Source organism: Telopea speciosissima, chromosome 7, assembly GCF_018873765.1.
Source record: "Telopea speciosissima isolate NSW1024214 ecotype Mountain lineage chromosome 7, Tspe_v1, whole genome shotgun sequence".
Classification (NCBI taxonomy): Eukaryota; Viridiplantae; Streptophyta; class Magnoliopsida; order Proteales; family Proteaceae; genus Telopea; species Telopea speciosissima.
The window spans coordinates 67,148,149-67,168,880 of NC_057922.1; the positions used below are offsets into that span (position 1 = coordinate 67,148,149).

The 20,732-nt window shown below is 39.3% G+C and overlaps 2 protein-coding genes across 3 annotated transcripts in view; one reads left to right on the forward strand and one right to left on the reverse strand.

Moving 5' to 3' along the window:
* The first annotated feature begins 411 nt into the window (after positions 1-411).
* Positions 412-11,110, forward strand: LOC122667634. 2 transcript variants are annotated; one of them, XM_043863998.1, is made up of 7 exons: positions 412-547; positions 1,700-2,122; positions 2,230-2,282; positions 5,026-5,063; positions 6,485-6,803; positions 9,590-9,903; positions 10,355-11,110. In XM_043863998.1, exons 1-7 carry the CDS (start codon positions 535-537, stop codon positions 11,076-11,078), a joined length of 1,884 nt encoding a protein of 627 aa, XP_043719933.1. In that variant the 5' UTR covers positions 412-534; the 3' UTR covers positions 11,079-11,110. The 2 variants fall into 2 exon arrangements, with proteins under 2 accessions (XP_043719933.1, XP_043719932.1); XM_043863997.1 differs by having other exon boundaries at positions 419-568.
* Positions 11,111-20,474: 9,364 nt separating this feature from the next.
* LOC122668091 (26S proteasome regulatory subunit 7-like) overlaps positions 20,475-20,732 on the reverse strand; it is a 41,479-nt gene continuing 41,221 nt past the window's right edge. Inside the window, exon 10 of the mRNA XM_043864649.1 lies at positions 20,475-20,657. Within this exon, the coding sequence (XP_043720584.1) occupies positions 20,500-20,657 (158 nt within the window). The 3' untranslated portion in view covers positions 20,475-20,499. The remainder of the gene's footprint in view (positions 20,658-20,732) is intronic.

Below are 20,732 nucleotides of genomic sequence, written 5' to 3' on the forward strand. Positions count from 1 at the left end.
GTAAGGCCTTGTTAAAAGTCGATTATACTAACCCGACCAAATTTGACCCGAAGACTTAAACAAGCAATCACAGTGCCAGCTTTAAGCACTGTGAAACCCGACCAAGCCCAAACGTACCTGACCGACCCCTTCCGGTTGACACCCCTGTTAGACGCAAACATTTGGCAAATAGACGGATCCGGAGTGCGGACTCGCACCTCAGAACCCGACTAGATCTTTAAGAAGCGCAGGGACATAAAAAGTGTAGTTACGGGAGGCATTTATCCCTTAAATTATCTAACCTTAGCGTCCATACCGGTCATCTCTTATCGCCATTGGTATTCTCAGGCACCTTGTGGTTCTCACTCATCGCTGTCTGCTACTTCACTTATTGGCTTATTGCCTCCTCCGGAAGCTGCTGACCTATCTCTGCTTCAATCTCCGATGAACCCCAACATTTCTGCCTCTTAAAGAAGCAAGGAAGTTCAAGTTCATGGAGTCTTGAGAACTTCTTTTTATTTATTTCTAAATATTTGGATGACTGAATGAGCTCTCATGCCTTTGTTAGGTACTTTTTTACACACTTCTTGTAAGTCTTGCTTCTCTCTCTCTCTCTCTCGTTTGTTTTCTTATGTTTGAATTTCCACCATTCTTGAACTCTTCTTCGTACATGGTTAGAGCTATGTTTTAATAGAACCAGATGAAATTATAAGCTTCTGAGAGAAGGAGTAACATGTACCATTAGAAGACATAGATTTTGTTCCCCCTTCCGGTCCCCGGCGGCAATTCCACCCAAAAAATAAATAGGAATGAAGAAAAGAAAGAGGAGAAGATTAAATTTTTAGGTCGTTGGTAGCTCTCCTGTAACCGTCATTTCTTCCCTCACCCCTCGCTTTTCTATTTCTTTAGACGTTAAGTTAGTTTGATTTCTCCGAACTTACCTATGCTATTTGTATTTCCGAACTCCGAAGTGCACTGTTGAGACTTCTGTGTTGGTATATTTGTGGGTCTTATATGTAAGTCCCGTTATTGATTTCTGAAGTGGATGAGATTACTTTCTTCTTAAGGTGTTTCAGTTGGAAAGGACAATTGATATTCATTAAAGAATGTCTTAGTCCCGACTTTTTAAGCAGGAGAAGGTTTAAGGACAGTTGAGCTTCTCCCTCTTCCCCTCACCATACTCTGACCCTATTCTAGTATTATTATTAGCAAGGAGAATTCAACAAGTTGCAGGTAATTTATTGGCTTTGTTATTACATATTTACAATAGGTTGTAATATTGGCTCTGCCTGCTTTTAGATGTTTAAGTTGGCCTGTTAAGTGAAGTTTGACCACTGGCAAGGGTAAAGAGTATTTTCCAAAGAAGACATTGGAGAGAGAAACATTTAGTTTGATGGAACAGCTACTATGACCCTTATATTCGTTGAAAACCAAACTAATTTTGAGTCCTTGATTGAAAAAAAAAATAATATAAGAAAAGTGAAGGCTACATTCTCTACACATTAATTTTATTCTACAAAACATTTATACCTATTACTTGTGATTTTTACCCTTTAGTCTCACTCAATTTTTAAATTGTGCTTAAGGTCCCATGTCAAATCAGGAGACGTTCTGAAAAAAATTGAAGAAGAAGAAGAAACTACTCTTAATCCTTTATTTCTACTGTGGGTTGTCCTACTTTTGGTGACTAAGGGTTTTCTTAATATTTTTCTGCTACCAGATGTTGCAATTCCACAGCATTCCCTCCGAAATCGCTTAGTTACATCAAGGGTTCAGCCCCTTTTTCATGTCAGCACATCAAATAAGTTCACTTCTGGAAAAGAGAAAAGGTTGGGTTTTGCATGGTTTGTGTCCATCCATGTCTCCAGAACACTGAAATTTGATGCTGGGCATCTTGATACAAGGGGTGCACTTCTGGTTAAAGCAGTTTCTACCTTTGAACCAAAATATTTGGTGGATGGTGAAGATGGACAGATGGATGACCACAATTTGCACTTGGGACCTCATATGAAGTCTCATGTCTCTCTGTCCCCAGGGGAAGACTCTGCACTACTGGATGAACGAGAGAGGCTAAGGCGGATGAGGATCTCCAAAGCAAACAAGGGTAATGTGCCATGGAACAAGGGCAGGAAGCACAGTGCAGGTGTGCAACTTAAGATGCTCTTAATGACGCTGCATTTATGAGGAATTTTGTTTAGTTTATTATTGTGTTTTCACTATTTTAACAAATGCTCACAAAAAATTTTGCAGAGACATTGCGGCGGATAAAAGAGAGAACCAAACTTGCAATGCAGGATCCCAAGGTGATGTCATGTAAGAATAGTTTCACATTTTTACTTAGAATGGCTGCTGTAGTTAAAGAGTGCCCAATTGGGCTTGGGTCATGAATAAGCTCTATGGGCCTTGGACTACTTGTTTTTTTGGGTTTAATTTTATAACAAGCCTATATTATTAGCTAATAAGGTGGGATTGAACTCAATACATGAGATTAGTGACTTAGTTAGAGGAGTTTGAGTTAGATTAGGATACTTAATAACAAGTGTAGAGTTTTGTTTTGAGTCTATTAAGACAAGTCAGTGTGAGAGAGTGATTATGAGTCAATTTAGGAAATGTAAAAGGTTTTTATGTATATACACCTCATTGATATGAGATGATTTGAATACTAGAAATTGAGATTTTTTTATTTCAAAATTTGAATTAGCTGTACTCTCTCTTCGAGTTTGATCAATTAATAGAAAAATGTTAGAATATTCTTTTCTTTAATATTCTTTGGTTAAGTAACTTAAGATTTTCTCTTTTTTAAATTATTTTATTAAATGTAATACGACGAAAACAGACAGAGATAAGAATTGAAACCTTTTGGAGTCTTTTCTTATTGCTGACAAGAAATTATATTTTCATGGCAGCGGATTTCATAAATATAGATCCGAATGTGAATGAAGGAATGAAGGATATAAGGGTATCAATGACTATGAATTAATGTCTTTTTTCTGATAATTGGCTGTAATAGAATCCCAAAAAATTTTATTTTTTTCAAAACATATCACATCGTTTTTCTTTTTCTTGTTCCCCATGATACTCTATCCCAACTATATGTATCTATATTTGTCGATGTTATGAAAGAGATATCATCTATGGAAGAAATAGATAGATAATGAATGGGAATAGAAAGAGCTATCCATTTTAAACAATACATGTCTTTCACATCCAACTGTAGCAATCTTCCTTATTTTTGAATGGCAGTTCCAAAGAAACGTAGTTCTATGTCAAAAAATCTTATTCGTAAAAATATTTGGAAAATTCATTCTTCTTCTTTTTAATGAATTGCTTATCAGCTGTGATCTATCCTCTGTTCTTCTTTCCCTGATTTCTTATCTTCTCTCTTCTTCTCCTGTCCAAAAAATCGAATTTAGTATTCTGCTTGTTTCTTGCTGTATATTATTTCTAAGAATGAAAATCTGGTTATTGGATTCTGTTTACATATAGCTAAACAGTTTCTCAGATCTGATCATCCATAGTTTCAATAGTTTCAGTTCTCATTATTAGCTTGAATCTTTAAAAGGTTGGGAATCGTCTATAAATTCTAATATGATTTTCAACATTCAGATATCAATTGATAGATCTAAATATCTGATGGACGGATGAACCCTAACAGTCCGCCAGAATTTCCACCAGATCTGGTTGTTGGATCTTGATATATTAAATTTCCCTTATTTTTCTGTCTATGCTGACCCTGTACTAGTCCGTATTGACTTCTATATTGATCTTGGTCGTAGTTCTTGCTTCTAGATTCGTTCTAAAACCTTGAACTGATTAATTATCTTTTCAATTAATGGCTAATATTTTTGCTGATAAAGTTCACTACTATATTTTGGCTATTCTAGTTGCTGTCTGGTAAATTGATTATTTTGGGCATTTGAAAAACAAATTGGTAAGTTCTTTAAAACCACAATTACATCTTTGAATGATTTGGTATTTGCTACACAATTGGTTGAAAACATAATGTTTGCCAATGAGGAGGAATCTGATAAGTTTTAATCTCATGTCAGGTGGTACTTTAACTTTGCAGTTGGGACTTTCTGTAATTGGACATTTGACAAAAATTTTGTTAGTATTTTCAAGTCTTCATGGAATCAACTGATTGTCTATATTAAAATTCATATTCATCCAAAGACAGTGATATCTTTATGCTACCCAAACTGCTGTTCAGTCACCGGTCATTGCACCCTGTTGACTGTCCAATCAATGGTATACCTGTTGGAAGTTGAAACAAAAAATTGCACTATTGGAGCAATATATGAATAGAATTCTTTTGGATGGCCAATAACTGTCAGTGGGCCTGGGTTCAGAATTTCACAACTTGATTTGAACACTCAATTCAGTTGAATGCTGGACTTGATGTGTAATATATTAATATAACCTAAATTGCCTTGTTGCTAAGAGAGTGCATACTTGCCCCAAAAAACAATAGTAAAAGATTGGAAAATACATAGAAGGTTAATTACAGAAAGAAAACAAATAAGATTCAATGAAGTTTTATTTCACAACTTGATTAGAAAACTGAACTCAGTTGAATGCTGGGGCTGATGTATAATATAATATAAATTGCCTTATTACTAAGGGTTTGTGTACTTGCTCATAAGACAAGTGGAAATTGGAAATACTTGAAGGTTAATTATAAAAAAAGAAAACACATAAGATTCAAGAAGTCTACTTTATTTGAATTGAATCAATAAACTAAAATGTGTTTCCAGTGTCTCGACTTGAAGCTGATTTCAGTGACTGGTTTAGGTTGCTTTGTGCCCAACTTTTTCCATTTTAGGTTGCTTTGCACCCTACTTGTTGAGATCTGAGTAATGTTTGTTTTGGCCAACCAAGAAGTGGTACATTCAACGGATGGCCCGGACTTAGGAGGTGCCAAGTGCCAACGGTAGTATGTTAGTGTGGGGAGAGTAATGGGTTCCCACAGTGTTATCTTAAGAAATATTGCCTCCTCAGGAACAGGCCGAAATTCTGAACTCTGACATGATTGTTTTGGATATGCAGGTCAAAATGAAGTTAACTAACTTGGGGCATGCTCAGAGGTGGGTCCTGTGCTTGTTTTTCTTGGTTTTATCACACCATTCCTCTATATAGGTCATACATTGAATAATAAATGTTTAACATGGCTAATGGAAGGATTGCTGGTGTACCTTAAAAGCTGGGTTTGGACAAAGTTTGAAAAAGCTGCAAAGTTTTCGGCCTTTTCATTTCTTATCTGCCATCTGTTGCCTTTGAGACACATGAAATATGAAATTTTCATATTGGGATTAAATAGTTGGGTCAATCTCCATGTAACCATGCATGGTGACAATGAACTGCTAACATCCTATGTGGTGTAGAAAAGACAAAACACCATCATGAGGCTGACATGATGATTACCCAAAATGCCCACCATTGAATGGAGGTCTGAACATGGTGCCAAGCTCCATGTAGCCAGTGCATGATTTCACTGAGCATGTAATGCAATATCGACCTCAAACTAGGGAAATTAGCGGGAGATCGGTTGCAGCAGGATCAATACAATAAAAGGAATAAAATTAATAACTGAAACTCTTTTTTATTGCTATTTTCTGTTTAAATATGAAGAAAAACATTAAAGGTTAGGAAAGAAGAAGAAAGGGATATAGAGGGGGGGGGGGATAGGATCAGCTATCTCAGCCCCCAAATCATTGTTCACATGAACAGTGCCTCGTGGTACTGTTCACGTGAACAATAACTTTTTTTTGGGATCGTCTTCATGCTTTGTTCTACATAAAAAACTCTCCCCTTCTTGAAAAAAGAATTCGTCATTGAGTTTGGTAGAGATGCCGAATCTGACTTGCATGATGAATCTTCAATTGAAAGTAGAATGCAACAACCATCAATCTTGTATACTGCCTCTCCTTAGCTCTGATACCAAATAATGCAAAATCGACCTCGAACCAGGGAAGCCAACGGGAGATCGGTTGCAGCAGGATCAATACAATAAAAGGAATAAAATTAAATAACTGAAACTCTTTCTTTATTTTGCTATTTTTTGTTTACATATGAGCATGACCCTAAAAAATTAGTCCTCATGTTTTCCCTTTTCCAATGCCTGAAGCCTTCAACTCACTGCCTTTGTGTTCTCCACCTAGTTCTTTTAGAGCCTTCAATTTGCACCACATCATCCTTCCTTATTGGTGCAGTCATGGGTTTAGTGACTTTCCCTCCTCGCCTGTCGGTGGTACATCTATTTTCTTGCCGAATTATTTATTTCTAATTCTATCCTTCCTACTCTTGCTACTCACTCACCGCAACATCGTCATTTCAACTACATCGAGAAATTCATCCAAAAAAAGGTTTAATTCAAGTTGGGCCCTGTGACCAAATTATCATCGATGCTGTAGTATTTTGTTGCACTGGGCCCATCTTGATTGTTTACATTCTTCTTACCCATGTTATGACCATTTCGCTTTTTGTCCTCTTCTAATTGATTATGCAGCGAGGAGACTAGAATGAAAATTGGTGTTGGCGTTAGAATAGGGTGGCAACGGCGCCGTGAGAAGCTGCTTGTGCAGGAGACCTGCAATTTTGAATGGCAAAACCTGATTGCAGAAGCTTCTAGAGAAGGTTATTCTGGTGAAGAAGAGCTGCATTGGGATTCATATAGGCTCTTAGATGAAAAGCTTGCACAGGAGTGGTTGGAAAGCATTGAGCAGAGGAAACAAACGCCCAGGCCAAAAGGTAGCAAGAGAGCACCCAAGTCTCTTGAGCAACGGAGGAAGATATCAGAGGCAATTTCTGCCAAATGGGCTGATCTGGTAAGGCAATCTAGTGACAAATTTGAAGATGTGACTTATTTAGGAGAAGTCCTGCTTAGGAGATCTCTTATGCTAAAGATTGTGATCATTGGTTGTTCATGATCATCTGAACATTGTCTTCTTCCACTTGGATCTTTGGACCACTGCCCATATTTTTTGTTGTCATCCCTGAAGTTTAGCTCTGTGTGGTCCATTGGATTGTGAATTTGTGATCTAAGACCTCTAGATCTGTGCTCTGACTACCCACAGTGACAAGCACTTGGAGCTGAGCATTTGAGAGGTCCTGCTTAGGGATCTTCTATGCTGTGATGATTTGAGATGTTGGTTGATCATGACCATCTGAACTGACTTTACTTTTTAAACATTTGGACCAGTAGCTATATTTTTTCTTTCCATCCAATGGAAAATAGTGTAACAGATGTTTATGATCCTTGAGACCTCGAGTTGGGTTTTTGTGACCCACAATGGGTGGATCCCACACTTTAACCCCAAATAAAAATGGAATGGTGGATATGAAACCTATGCGATGGCTACTATCATTGCAATTGCTAGACCATATGGACATTTTTTTAGGTGGGTCCACTTAATTTTGTCAACCTCAGGACTAGGTTTGCATTTGACACAAAAAGCAAATTTCTAGCATGTCATCCAGTTTGGCCCCAAGATTAGAGGATCCTGCAGCCAAGCAGCCAACTGAATGATTCTGAACTAAATTGTAAATTGCCCAACATGAAAACCAGATTGACCCGTTTCTATCTGGTTTCTTTTTTACTTTCAGACATAAATCACCTATTTGAGTTGTGCTAATACATAGTGTATGATGTCAGATCCAGAGAGGTTTATGGACATGGATATGGGAAATAGGGATATGACTCCATACTTTCAAAGATTTACAGGACAGATTACAGTACACACATCCAATTCAGTTCTTTGAATTCTAAATGATTGATGCCTATATTCATATCATTAGCCATGACCTGTTACAAATTAGTTCATTCTTTTATTCCACATTATAAACTGAATCAGAATTGGACAATGGAGTGGTAATAAACTTATAATGTTACACTATTTAAGATCCGCTTGCAACCTTGACACACACAAGAAGTATGAGAGTGCAGACTTTAGGACACACGATTTGGAACTGAATGTGATCGTGTAATGTGGTTCTAAAACACCTAAGTGATAGGGTTTATAAAACCTTTTTCCAGAATCACAGGAAAGTAGGAACCAGATAAGAGAGATATCAGAATATCAGATTGTCAGATCTGGCCAGTATGCTGGTCGAAGGGTTTATTTGATTGGGATGAACAGAATGATAAAATTTAAGAAAAATCCAAGGGTCAGATTCTGAGTTATGAGAAAATCCTACAGAATCAGAAATCGAACTCAGAAACAAACAACCAGAACAGATGTTTTAAAGAGATCAATTTGCTGGAATGTTGTAACAGAAGCATAAGCATGTAACTGAAATCAGATTTCAAGAATTAAACTCAATAATTCAGAAATCAAAGAAGTTTTTTAGAACTAGGATACTTTTCTGAATTCGATAGAATGGTAAGAATCTGAACCAGAAATTAAATCAGAACTCACCAGTGGCAGCGAAATTAGAACTTGAAGATAGAACCTAAAAACAGAGCCAGAACTTGGAAGTTTAGAAGAATTTGATCTCAGGTAGGAGTTCTGAAATCGAACCAGAAAACAGAGTTCTAGGACCTGAACTAAATTAAAACAGAGAATAGAAATAAGAAGAAAAAGATGGAAAAGATATGATTAAGGGTCACACTAGTACCCCTACCATGGAATCACCACCAGGGAGTTTACTGAATCACCTCAGTAAGGAGCATTCTGAATCACCGTAGAACCAAAGGCAAGAGTATAGTTGTCACAGCGTCTAGGTGACCCAAGGTATTGTAGGGGGGCCTGGACACAAGGCAACACCAACAAGACGCCAAGGCGTTGCTTTGACAACTATGGGCAAGTTTCAATCTTTTCACTACTCAAATTCATTTCCTAGGCTGTAGTCCCCTTGCCAACTTACATAGAAGACTCAAAAACAGACTCAAAACTCAAAAAGGGAAAGGCCTAAACCAATCCTGAACTGATAAGGTAACTTAAACTAACTAGGAAACTCAAATAATAAAGGAAAGAGACTGAAATAAGGTTGGACTTTTAGAGACCTATTCTAGCCTAACTAAAACATTAATAAAAAAAAAAATAAAGAAATAGGATTTTATCTAGACTAACTAAGAAAGTAAATTCTGTATTCAGAATTAAGGGCCAAAGTATGGGCTTATAAAAGAGTCCCATTGCTTCAATAACCCCAAAAATAAAAAGCCCAAGGCCCATAGAACCCAACCATGGGCCAAAATAAAGTCTTCTGAGGCCCGATTGGCCCATTTAGACAATCTTAACTGCATCATTGCGGTTCTAAATTTCGCAATTGAAGTCTTAGAAGTTAAATCAGTAGATACTGATATGTGATAATCGACATGAGTGAATAATATGGTTTTCTTCCAGACAATCCTGACTGTTTGATTATTGAATCTGATGATTTCTTCATCAAATGAAGCAGTTTTGGCTCTTTTGTTTTTTTGATGATGTTGGTGCTGTATCCCAAGCCATATGCATGCCACATGCAGATACCGTTACTATCATCATATTGTGGTATCTGAATATCTCTAGGCCAGATTGAACTTAATGAGTCGTAGTACATCAGCACACTTAATGAGTCATACTGTATCAGCTCAGATGTTAACATTGGTTTGTTAAAACATTATTTTTGTCAGGGATATCGCGAACGGGTATGCTCTGGCCTGTATAAGTACCATGGAATACATGTTGGAGCTGAAAGAAAGCCAAGAAGAAAGCCAGTTGGAAAAACACAATCAGTAAGGAACAGCCCTGTGAAGAAGAAAGTCAGTGATGCCTGTAATGGCATTGGGACTCCAACTAAGAGCCAAAGCCAGCCTAGGTTGAAGAGAAGTAGTGAACCTTCATACAAAGATCCATCAGCAAATTCCAAACTGGAGTTGATAAAGAACATCAGAGCACAGAGGGCATCTATGGAAACTAAAAAAAGAGAAGCCATGGAACGGGCAAAGTAAGTCCATCCATCATTTTTTGTCCTTCCCTCTCTCCTCCCAAAGAACCAAAAAAAAATAATTTACTGTGTATGTCAGGTGTATAGGATGTGCATAGCTTTTACATAAACATGATTTGGGGACGTGGTGGTATAACCATGTAAGTGGCTTCAAATTGGTTTACATGTTCCTCTATGTTGCCCTTTCCGGACGGCTCATTGAGTCATCACTCTTGCTATTAGGTAGTGAGGCCACCCTTTTGGACAAGGCCAGATTCTTTCTGAAGCTTGCATAGCAAGTTTGCCATCTGGATAGGCCATTGCTGATAATTCATTCTGAATTAATTATGGGAGGCCATATTACTTAGAGTCTTAAGAGTATCCATGAATTAAAGAGGTTTATTTGATCTAGAAATCATGCGTTTTCCTGTAGTTAGTTACTTATGTCAGTACTTCGATTTTTGTGGTTCAGGCTGCTGATTGTTGAAGCAGAGAAAGCAGCGATGGCCCTTGAGGTTGCTGCAGCAAGGAGCCCTCTTGCCCAAGCTTCAGTTTTGGAAACCAGGAAGCTTATAGCTGAAGCAACTAAGTCACTCGAAGACATCGAAGCAGGACAGGTTGCATCACGTGAGAGTGCAAATTGCTATTCTTCTGCCGACTTAAATGGACTGGTAAATGATTTTGTGAACTTAAGCACTGAAAATGGTATTAACCCACTGGACAAAAGAGAAGTAAATGGAACACATGTCTTCTCAAGTAACATATACAATAGAGGCTTCAATTTTGGCGAGTTCTCCCCCACATCAATTGGGGAAACAAGCTCCACAAATGTGCTGAACAGTGAAGAACCTCCAAGCAGTGGGGAACCTCTTCCCTCCACTCAAAGCCATGAAACAAGGTCCATGCTCAACTCTCTGATTGGTGGGGAGGTTCTTTCTCCCACTTCTAATGGGAGCAGAAGTTCCAGACACTGTTTGTTGTCTCCATTACAGCTGCAAAATCCAATGGTTCCAGTTCCAACAGATGAGCAAGTGGTTCAGCTTGAACTAAATGGTGTCGTCAAATATGAAACAAACCCAGTGCTTAATGGAGAGAATACACGGGTTGGGACATCTGAGAAAGCTTCTACTTCTGCCCTTACTAAAAAGAAGAAATGGGTGTGTGGAAGGCTGGTTGAAGTGGATGAACAAGATTAGCTAAGGATTCAGCTCGTTTTGAATCTGAATTATGTTCTGATTTCGGGGCTATTGAATAGCAATTCCCAGGAAAAGGTCTGGGAGGGGGTTGGGGGTCTTTGGACTAGAAGTTAATAATTTTTGAATGAATGAATGTAAGAGATGGATAACCAAGAATTTCTGTCCAGCTCTTTCAATTCCATCTTCCCTTGGGTGGGGGGGGGGCGGAGGTTGCTGCTGTACCGGTGCAGGACGCTTATAACGTCTGTGATGACCTGTATAATGAGGCATTGCACGGATGTGTTTAGCATATGAGCAAAACATGAACTGCAACTGAAAAGTAGTTGTGTATCCTCCTATCCTCCACTATCACCAAGCCTCTAACCACATCTTACGGTCAGCTCCTCTCTCTTCCATCAAAAAAAATCATCATTTTTCTAGTCATAGATTCCTTGTAATTTTCGTTTCATGGCAATGGTTATCAATTTTATGGGTTGTGCCAATGCATTTGAAACGAGCTATTATTAGACTTCAAATTCTTAATATTTTTGTCGAACTTGAGCAATCATTGCTAGCTTTCTGGTTGGACTGAGGCTTGATTTGGTATGATTTCTATTTTAATTTCATGGGGTAATATATTTTGAAAATTGTTTGGTTTGATTTTTGTACTTTATTTCAATAAAATAGAAATCAATTGGAATAGAAATTCTAAAATAGCCTAGTAGATGTTTCAATTTTGAAATTGAAATTGATTTCACTGTTGCTCTTTAATTAGCACATGGTTAATTTGATGGGCAATAGAGACATGCAGTAATTTCATGTTAAAAATAAAAAGCCAGCATTATTCTGCAGTAATTTCATGTTAAAAATAAAAAGCCAGCATTATTCTTTCTTTTGATGGTCTCACCACCACCAATGCCACCATCTCCCTGCCACCACCACCCTCTCCCTTCTCGGTCCCGCCCTACTTCTACTCTGCCACCATCACCCTCTCCCAAAGAAATGTAAAGAATTTATTCTAAGAAATTGAATTACCAAATGGATTTTTTATTCTTGAAATGTTATAAAATTGATGCAGCCAAAATAATTTCAATTTCTTGACCAAAAATCTATTTGTTGATTATTTTATGAAATCAATCTAAAATTGAAATAAAAATCATACCAAATTTTAGTCTAAGATGTTAGTTTAGGTGAGGACAGCTGTTACTGTTAGCACAATAGTTGAGCCTAGCCCCGTGAGGTTTCGAGTTAAGGACAGCTGTTACTGTTAGCACAATAGTTGAGCCTAGCCCCGTGAGGTTTCGAGTTAAAGACCTGTTTCCTGATTACTTTAGGAAACCACCCCCCCCCCCCCCAACAAAAAAAAAAGGATGTTAGTTGGTGTTAATGCAAGTTGGAGCTTAGCTTGGTATACCTGTTGTGGGGGAGTCTGTTCCTTAATTTCTTTTTCTGAAAGCTATATTTCACAACCTCCCAGTGTGGGTCAATCCATGATGGGAGGGTCTTGGTCTAAATTTTTGTGAGTTGAGGACTTGAGGGTTAGCCATTCTTTTATTTTTATATTTATATTTTTGTAGTTTTTATGATAAAGATTACTTTGTATTTTGGATCTTCTAAAGATTAGGGCCAGGCCAGGTGAAAATTAATTGTGATGCATCATTGCCTTAAATGGGTCTGCAGGTGGTATTGGAATAATTTGCCGAGACTGTACTAGTTGTCCTCTCCTTGCGGTGTCAATTCCAGCGCACTTTGGTGATATTGCTTTGTGCGGGGCTTTGGCAATTCGGCATTCTCTACTTGAGGTTGTTACTGAAGGTTATGATCGGATTATAATTGAATCAGATAACAAGAATATAATCTCATACTTGCAAGGAGGATTGCATTCTAAACCACTCTCTTTGGACCATTTTGAAGGATGCTATACATCTATCTTCTTGTTTTGAAACTTGTATTTTCTATTTTATTCCAAAGGAGATTAACAGTTGTGCTAACTCCTTGACAAGGAAGGCCCTATCGGTAACATGCACGATTGTGTTGCCTATTTCCGATCCATGGTTATTGGATTTGTGTCCTACAATCATGAGTTTTCACGTTATCAAAAATTAAGTGCTTTTAAAAAAAAAAAAGATTAGGCCCTATCGTTTTTTTTTTTTTTTTTTTGTTGGTAAACAAGTCTTTATTTAGAAGAAGACATGCAAACTCATGGCAACGGTGAGGAACACAACTCATGCAACCATGGAGTGGAAATAGACCAACCAGTCGTTCGTGTTAACAACAAAGCCCTCCTAATCAAAAAGTCAACCACGTTGTTAATCTCTCGTGAAATAAAAGTGAAACTACAAGACAAAAAGAAAGAAAGATGGTTAAAAAGAGCGAAATAAAATCCTTACAATTGGCTTGAGTTTAAATTTCACTTTCCGACACATCTCTAGCCATATACAGATTGAGCCTTACTTCACCCTGGTGGAGGAAGAATACCTTCAACTTTCAGACCCACATCATATAAAAGGTGTTAACAAAACAGAAAATTGGAGAATGCTTGAATGATCAATGAGATCAGTCAAGCTCTCTATTTATAATTGGTATGTCAAGAAACGTCAGGCGCCAATAAGAAACTGACATGTGTATCAAGGATGAGCTGAGGTCGCGCAGGGCAAGCATGAGCCGACCAGATCCATAAAGAGTGAGGCCTGAGTGCACGCCAGACCTCAAAGGATGCCCGCACGAGGCCAGACCTTGTCGTGATAGTGAAGGGTCGCCAGACAAACCCTCCTATGAGGGCAACTTGACCCAGAACCCAGAATCTGGACCACCTCGCAGAGGGAGGGGGACTACCTGAGCACCTCACTCTGCTAAAAGAAAGCCTGCCACGAACTACCGTGGCCCGAGATTATCGCCCACGTAGCGCTTGATAAGACACCAGGGGATCAAGGGATCAACACTAACCCTAGAATCACTCCTAAAATCTCTCACTCCATGCCCAGGACTCTCCTTTCCTAATAGGGCACGATTCTGCCTCACTCATCGCCTATAAATAACTGGGTAAATTTCTTCCACGATTATCTGATTCCAATTATCATGATCTGTTGCTAAGAGTTCTGACTTAGGCATCGGAGTGGAGACACCAGCACAGCCCGACCCTCTCTTGTTAATTCTGTATTGCAGGAACAGGTCGCTCCGGCCCAGTTCTTGACGCAACAATAATAATAAAAGAGATTACAAGGGGAAACACTGTTCATGATACTGTTCACGTGAACAGTGTCATAATCCTAATTACATTTCTACCCTTACTCATAAATACATAAGTAAAGAATAAATAAAACACCAAAAAGACTAGAATACCCCCATGGTATTCTGGTGTACATTATTCAACACTCCCCTTCAAGTTAGAGCAAATATGTCAATCATGCCCAACTTGACTAGATTAGGATGAAATAGCTTTCCAGATAATCCTTTGGTGAAAATATCAGCAAGTTGATCAGTAGGCTTCACAAAGGGAACATGAATCAACCCTTCTTCTAACTTCCCCTTGATGAAATGCCTATCCACTTCAACATACTTTGTACGATCATGCAGTACTCGATTATGTGCAATACTGATTGCCGCCTTGTTGTCACAGTACAACATCATAGGAAGACGAATAGGGACACCAAGATCTTGTAGCAAACCTTTGAGCCAAAGTAACTCACAAATGCCTTGTGCCATAATCCGAAATTCTGATTTGACACTAGAACGAGCAACTACATTTTGCTTCTTGCTACGCCAAGCGACAAGGTTGCCACCTACAAAAGAACAATACCCAGAGATAGACTTGCGATCTGCAGAACCAGCCCAATCAGCATCAATGTATGCCTCTATCCGTAGGTGACCATATGGAGACAGGAGAATACCTTTTCCAGGAGTGAACTTTAGGTAGTGAAGGACACGAAGAACATCCTCCATATGAGAAGAGTAGGGATCATGCATAAATTGACTCACAGTACTCACAGGGATAGCAATGTTAGGACGTGTGTGTGAGAGATAAATCAACTTCCCCACAAGTCTTTGGTATCGGCCTTTATCAATAGGTTCACCCTCTTTTTCCTTGAGACGAACAATAGCATCCATAGGAGTATCTGAAGGGTGACAACCTAACAAACCAGTTTCAGCCAATAAGTCTAGGACATACTTCCTTTGGGAGAGAAAGATGCTTTTAGAGGATCTGGCAACTTCAATCCCAAGAAAGTACCGTAGCTTTCCTAGATATTTGATCTCAAACTCCTGCCCAATGAAGGTCTTCAACCGGCTAATCTCACCACCATCATTGCCAGTAACCACTATGTCATCAACATAGACATAAGAACAGTGAGTTTTTCACCAACCCTCTTTATAAAGAGAGTGTGATCAGCATTACTCTGCTTATATAGCCTACATAAATCATGGCCTTGTGGAACCGGCCAAACCATGCTCGAGGTGACTACTTCAGCCCATAAAGTGCACACTTCAATTTACACACTTTTCATTGGTTTTTGTCACAAGAGAACCCTGGTGGAATGTCCATGTACACCTCCTCATCCACCTCTCCATTTAGGAAAGCATTCTTCACATCCAGCCGTTGCAAATCCCATCCAAGGTTGACAGCACATGATAGCAAAACTCGAACAGTATTCAACTTTGCAATAGGGGCAAAGGTCTCCTTGTAATCAATGTCGTATGTCTGAGTGAACCCTTTTACTACGAGTCGTGCCTTATACCCATCCACAGTGTCATCCACTTTCTGTTTTACTACAAACACCTATGCATCCAACAGTTCTCTTCCCAGGTGGAAGAACCACAAGCTCCCATGTGTTATTTTTTTTTCAAGGCTTCCATTTCTTTCATCATTGCTGCCTTCCACTTTCCATCTGATAGAGCGTCTTGCCAATTGTTAGGAATACGAACAGAAGAAAGAGAAGAAACAAAAGCACGAAAGGATGGGAAAAGGGAGTCATAAGAAACAACATGGGATATAGGATGATTAGTGCAAGCCTTGACACCCTTGCGATGAGCAATAGGTAAATCAAGAGAAGAAATATTACCAGGTGGAGAGGCAGGTTTTGGAACCAGGTTCGGCAATTGGATGGGTACTGGTGCAACAGTTGATTGAAGCTGCTTATGCTTCCTTGTATAAGTTTGCATGTTAGATTCATTAATCCTCCTCTGAAATTAACTAATGGTTTCCTGAACAGGAGTCTGGACTGGAGTTGCTCCCCCTGAATAGGAATATCGACAACATCATCTGTGATGGTCTCCTCCGGTATAGGAACCTCTCCCCCTGAAGTAGAGGGAGGACTAGGAGTAGGAGGAATAGGGAATTAAGGACAGACCGAACAGAAATAGACTCATTGTAAACAGACTGGAGGGGAGGGTCTATGGTCAGCATATCTTCACTAACACTCTCCCCCTGAAGAGGTGGGGACAAATAATAAGAAACATTCTCATAAAAAACAACATCCATACTGACCAAGGTACGTCTGGCAGGAAGATAATAACACTTGTACCCCTTCTGGGTGGCAGAATACCCTAAGAAAATGCAGCGGAGACTACGGGGTTCAAGTTTACCAGGGGACCTAGTATCCCTGGCATAACAAACGCAGCCAAACACCTTGGGGGGGAACAATAAAAGAAGAAGAGACAAGTAAGAGCTCGACAGGGGATTTGGAGTCAAGAACCCGACTAGACAGCCTATTAATCAAATAGGCTGCAGTGAGGACAACATCTCCCCAATAAAAGGAAGGAACATTACGATCAAACATAAGGGCTCTAGCTACCTCTAAGAGATGACGGTTTTTCCTCTCAGCCACACCATTTTGGGCTGGAGTATCAACACAGCTGGTCAGATGTAAGATCCCATGGGCAGCAAGGTATCTTTGGAACTGACCTTCCATATACTCTATCCCAGTGTCACTTCTCACGACCTAGAGAGTGGCATTGAATTGGGTTTGGACCAGCTTGTGAAAATGTTGGAAACATGAAAAAACTTCATTTTTATTGTGCATGAGGTAGACCCAAGTGAATCGTGAATAACAATCTATAAAAGTTACATACCACCGATGGCCAGAGAGAGAAGCTTTTCTACTAGGACCCCACACATCAGTATGAACCAGATGAAATAAGGAAGAAGATCTTTTATTAGAAACTGGATAATTTCAACATGTCTATTTGGCCAAGACACGAGGCTCACAAAAAAAATCTTCCTTAGTACAACTCTTAACTAATGCTGGAACCAAATGAGATAGAGTTCCTAATGGGGGATGTCCTAGTCTAGAATGCCATTGGTGTAATGCAGAAGAGAAAGATGCAGGTTGACAAAGCCGAGAAGATAATGCTTGTGTAGCAAGAGATTCACCATCAAGCAGGTACAATCCACCATGCACTTTACTCGATCCAATCATCTTCCCCGAGTCCAGTTCTTGAAAGACACAATGGATAGGAAAAAATGTCACTTTACAATTCAGATTTTTTGTAATACTACTAATAGAAAGAAGATTAGGAGTAAAATTGAGAATATGCAACACAGAAAACAAGGTAAGAGATGGGGAACAACTAACAGACCTTTTCCCTGAAATGGAGGAGAGGGGTCCATCAGTGATTTTTACTTTGTCCTTGCCAGAAGTAGGGGAATAGGTGTGAAAAAGGCTAGAAGAACTTGTCATGTGATCAGTGGCACCAGAGTCTGTAATCCATGGGGTGGAGACAACTGATGCACAATGACCAACAAAGGAGATACCTGAACGGGCAAAGTGGGAACCTGAAGGATTGGAGTAACCGACAGCAGATGTAGTAGAGGCAGCTGATGTCTGTAATATACGCTAGAGAGCCTGAAATTCTTCCTTGGAAAAAACATTGTTAGCAGTGGGGGATGGAGCTACACTTTCAGTGTGATTAGCCTTGGTTTTAGTTTTAGCATGATCACGTTAGGCCTCAAAATCAGCGGGCTTCCCATGTAATTTCCAGCACTGAGCCTCAGTGTGATAAAGTTTGTTGCAATGTTCACACTTCACAGGGTCTTTTGCTGATGTAGCGAAGCCAAAGCAATACTCGAGAAGGAGGAATAGGGTGGAGCCGATGTGGCACTGTAAAGCTGATCTCTCAACCATAGGAGTCAACATCATAGCAGCCCGACGTGTTTCTTCACTGTGAACATAAGAAAAGGTCTCCTCCAAAGTGGGGAAAGGAACCCTACCAAGAACTTGCACATGAATGGGATCATAATCAGCATTAAGGCCAGCCAAAAAATCATACGCCCGAAACTGATCCACATAAGTATGATAGGTAGTGATGTCGGCAGCAGTGGGGGGCTGAAATCGAGCATAGTGATCTAGTTGCTGCCATAAACTTTTGAAGGCAGCATAATAGTTAGTGACAGACAGCTCCTTTTGAGTACTATTTTGGAGTGTTTTCCTTATCTCATAAACCTGTGCGCCATTATCCAATCGACCATAGGTTCCTTTGACAGTAGTCCATATCTGTGTGGCAACGTTAAGGAGAATGTACTGACTAGAGAGGTCAGGTTGCATAGAATTGAGGACGAAGGACATGACCATAGCATCATTGGCATTCCATCGAGCTCTAGAGGGACCCTCTTCAGTTGGCTGTGTAGTGGTGCCAGTAAGATGGCCAGTAAGTCCTCTACCAGCCACAGTTTAAGAAAGTGACCTGGCCCACATGAGATAATTTGATCCATCAAGTTTAATGGCAGCAGCATAGGGGAGGAACTTAGTCCGGGACTGATTGTCTCCTCCAGAAGTAGCCGTAGTAACTTCAGAGTTCGGCATGATGATGGCAAAAAGTGACAGAAAAATTCAGAAGTAGAAGTTGAATTGTAGGTCTAATAACTCCTTTGGCAGTAGCAACTTGCTTGAAGAAGAAAAGGTTGTAGCAAAACAACCCTAACCCAAACATCGATAAGGCTCAGGGTTTTGAAGAAAACCCTGAAAGAAGAGATCGGTTAGGGTTAGGAGTCTTCAAAAAATTCTAAAAGTGACTGAAAGTACTGTCAAGTGTTCCTTAAAGTAGAGTGAAGATCTCCAAAGGGCAACCAAAGCAAAGAGAAGAAAAACCAAAAATCGATAAAATTCAAGGTTTTTCAAAACCCTGAGGTGAGATCGACAATTGATATAGCCTTCAAAAAACTTGAAATTCGTGTGATAGTAGTTGTTCAATACTGCTATGAAGGATGTCCAATAGAGAAAATCAGCTTCCAATGCAAAAGAGAGCTCAATCTTCAAGGAGAGAACTCCAAAAAAAAATCGCAGAGATGCATGACAACACCTATCAAGAATGACATGTGATTAAACCATTGATTGAAGAGGTTGAATTGAGGGCAGCATCTAGATCGTGGGATCACCTCATTAGTGCTGCCCTAGTGAATGAAGAGGACCAAGAAGAAAAATAAGGGAGAAAGAGAAGATCGAATGAAAAGAGATGGAAGAGAAAATGATGGAGCGGATGGTGTTTGGAAAAACTAGGTCAAAGAATTTGGCTCTGATGCCATGTTGAAAATTGGAAAATGCTTGAATGATCAATGAGATCAATCAAACTCTCTATTTATAATAATAAAAGAGATTACAAGGAGAAACACTGTTCACATGAACAATGTCACAGCCCTAATTACATTTCTACCCTTACTCATAAATACATAAGTAAAGAATAAATAAAACACCAAAAAAACTAAAATACCCCCACGGTATTCTGATGTACATTATTCAACAAAAGAGTAGGTAATTATGACGTGTATATTCGCAAGGAACAATAAAGGAAGGATAATTTATGACGGTATGTTCATGGGTGAAAGAAAACTTTCCCTACTATTTACCTTGATCTGAATCAAAACTTTCCCTACTAGTTACCTTGGATCTGAATCCACCTATCATTGGTACAGAGGCGTAGTACAGGGAAGAGAGACAAGGACGGGTCAAAGTCGAAGAATTTCCAAACTACATACTAATGAATCTTTAAGGATTTGTTATGAGCTTACTCTCCAATATGCTGTCAACCACATCCCACATCCCAATCTTAAGTTGGAACATCTGCAATTAGTTGGCAAGAAAAAAGACTCCATAGTGTGGAACGTGTTCATCTCTTTCTCAGTAAAACATAATAAAAGCAAAATGAACCTGCAATTCCTTCCTATGGTAAGATCAACTAGAAGAACACAACCATAAAATGCTTGGGAACAATCATCTAAAACAAAGCACAGAAATTTCAATTCCCATGTCATATAGAAATAATTCTCGACACCATCAACCCAAGTTCCCACAGGTGAGAAGATGACCCTGGTGGCACTCTCCAGTGATTCCAACTCCTAATCAATACAATCAGAAGCTGGAACAGTAGTGTTGCAGGGATGCAAATGATCCCACCAAAGGATGAGTATACGAATTTTCCTTCCTCCAAGAAAATGCACATATTAATAACCCCATCAATTATACACCATATACTTGGGTGTAGCACTGAACTTCTGATAGCCTTTGATGACCTTGTTCACAGCATCAAGAAAATCTTTCTCGGTTACTGTCTTCCTTCGTGCTCGAATAGCAAACATCCCCGCCTCAGTACAGACACTCCTTATGTCAGCTCCTGATGCAAATTCGTAAACAAAGTGATCCCACAATCAGCAGGTGCACAGGAATGTGCTAGAATGCATTTCCATTG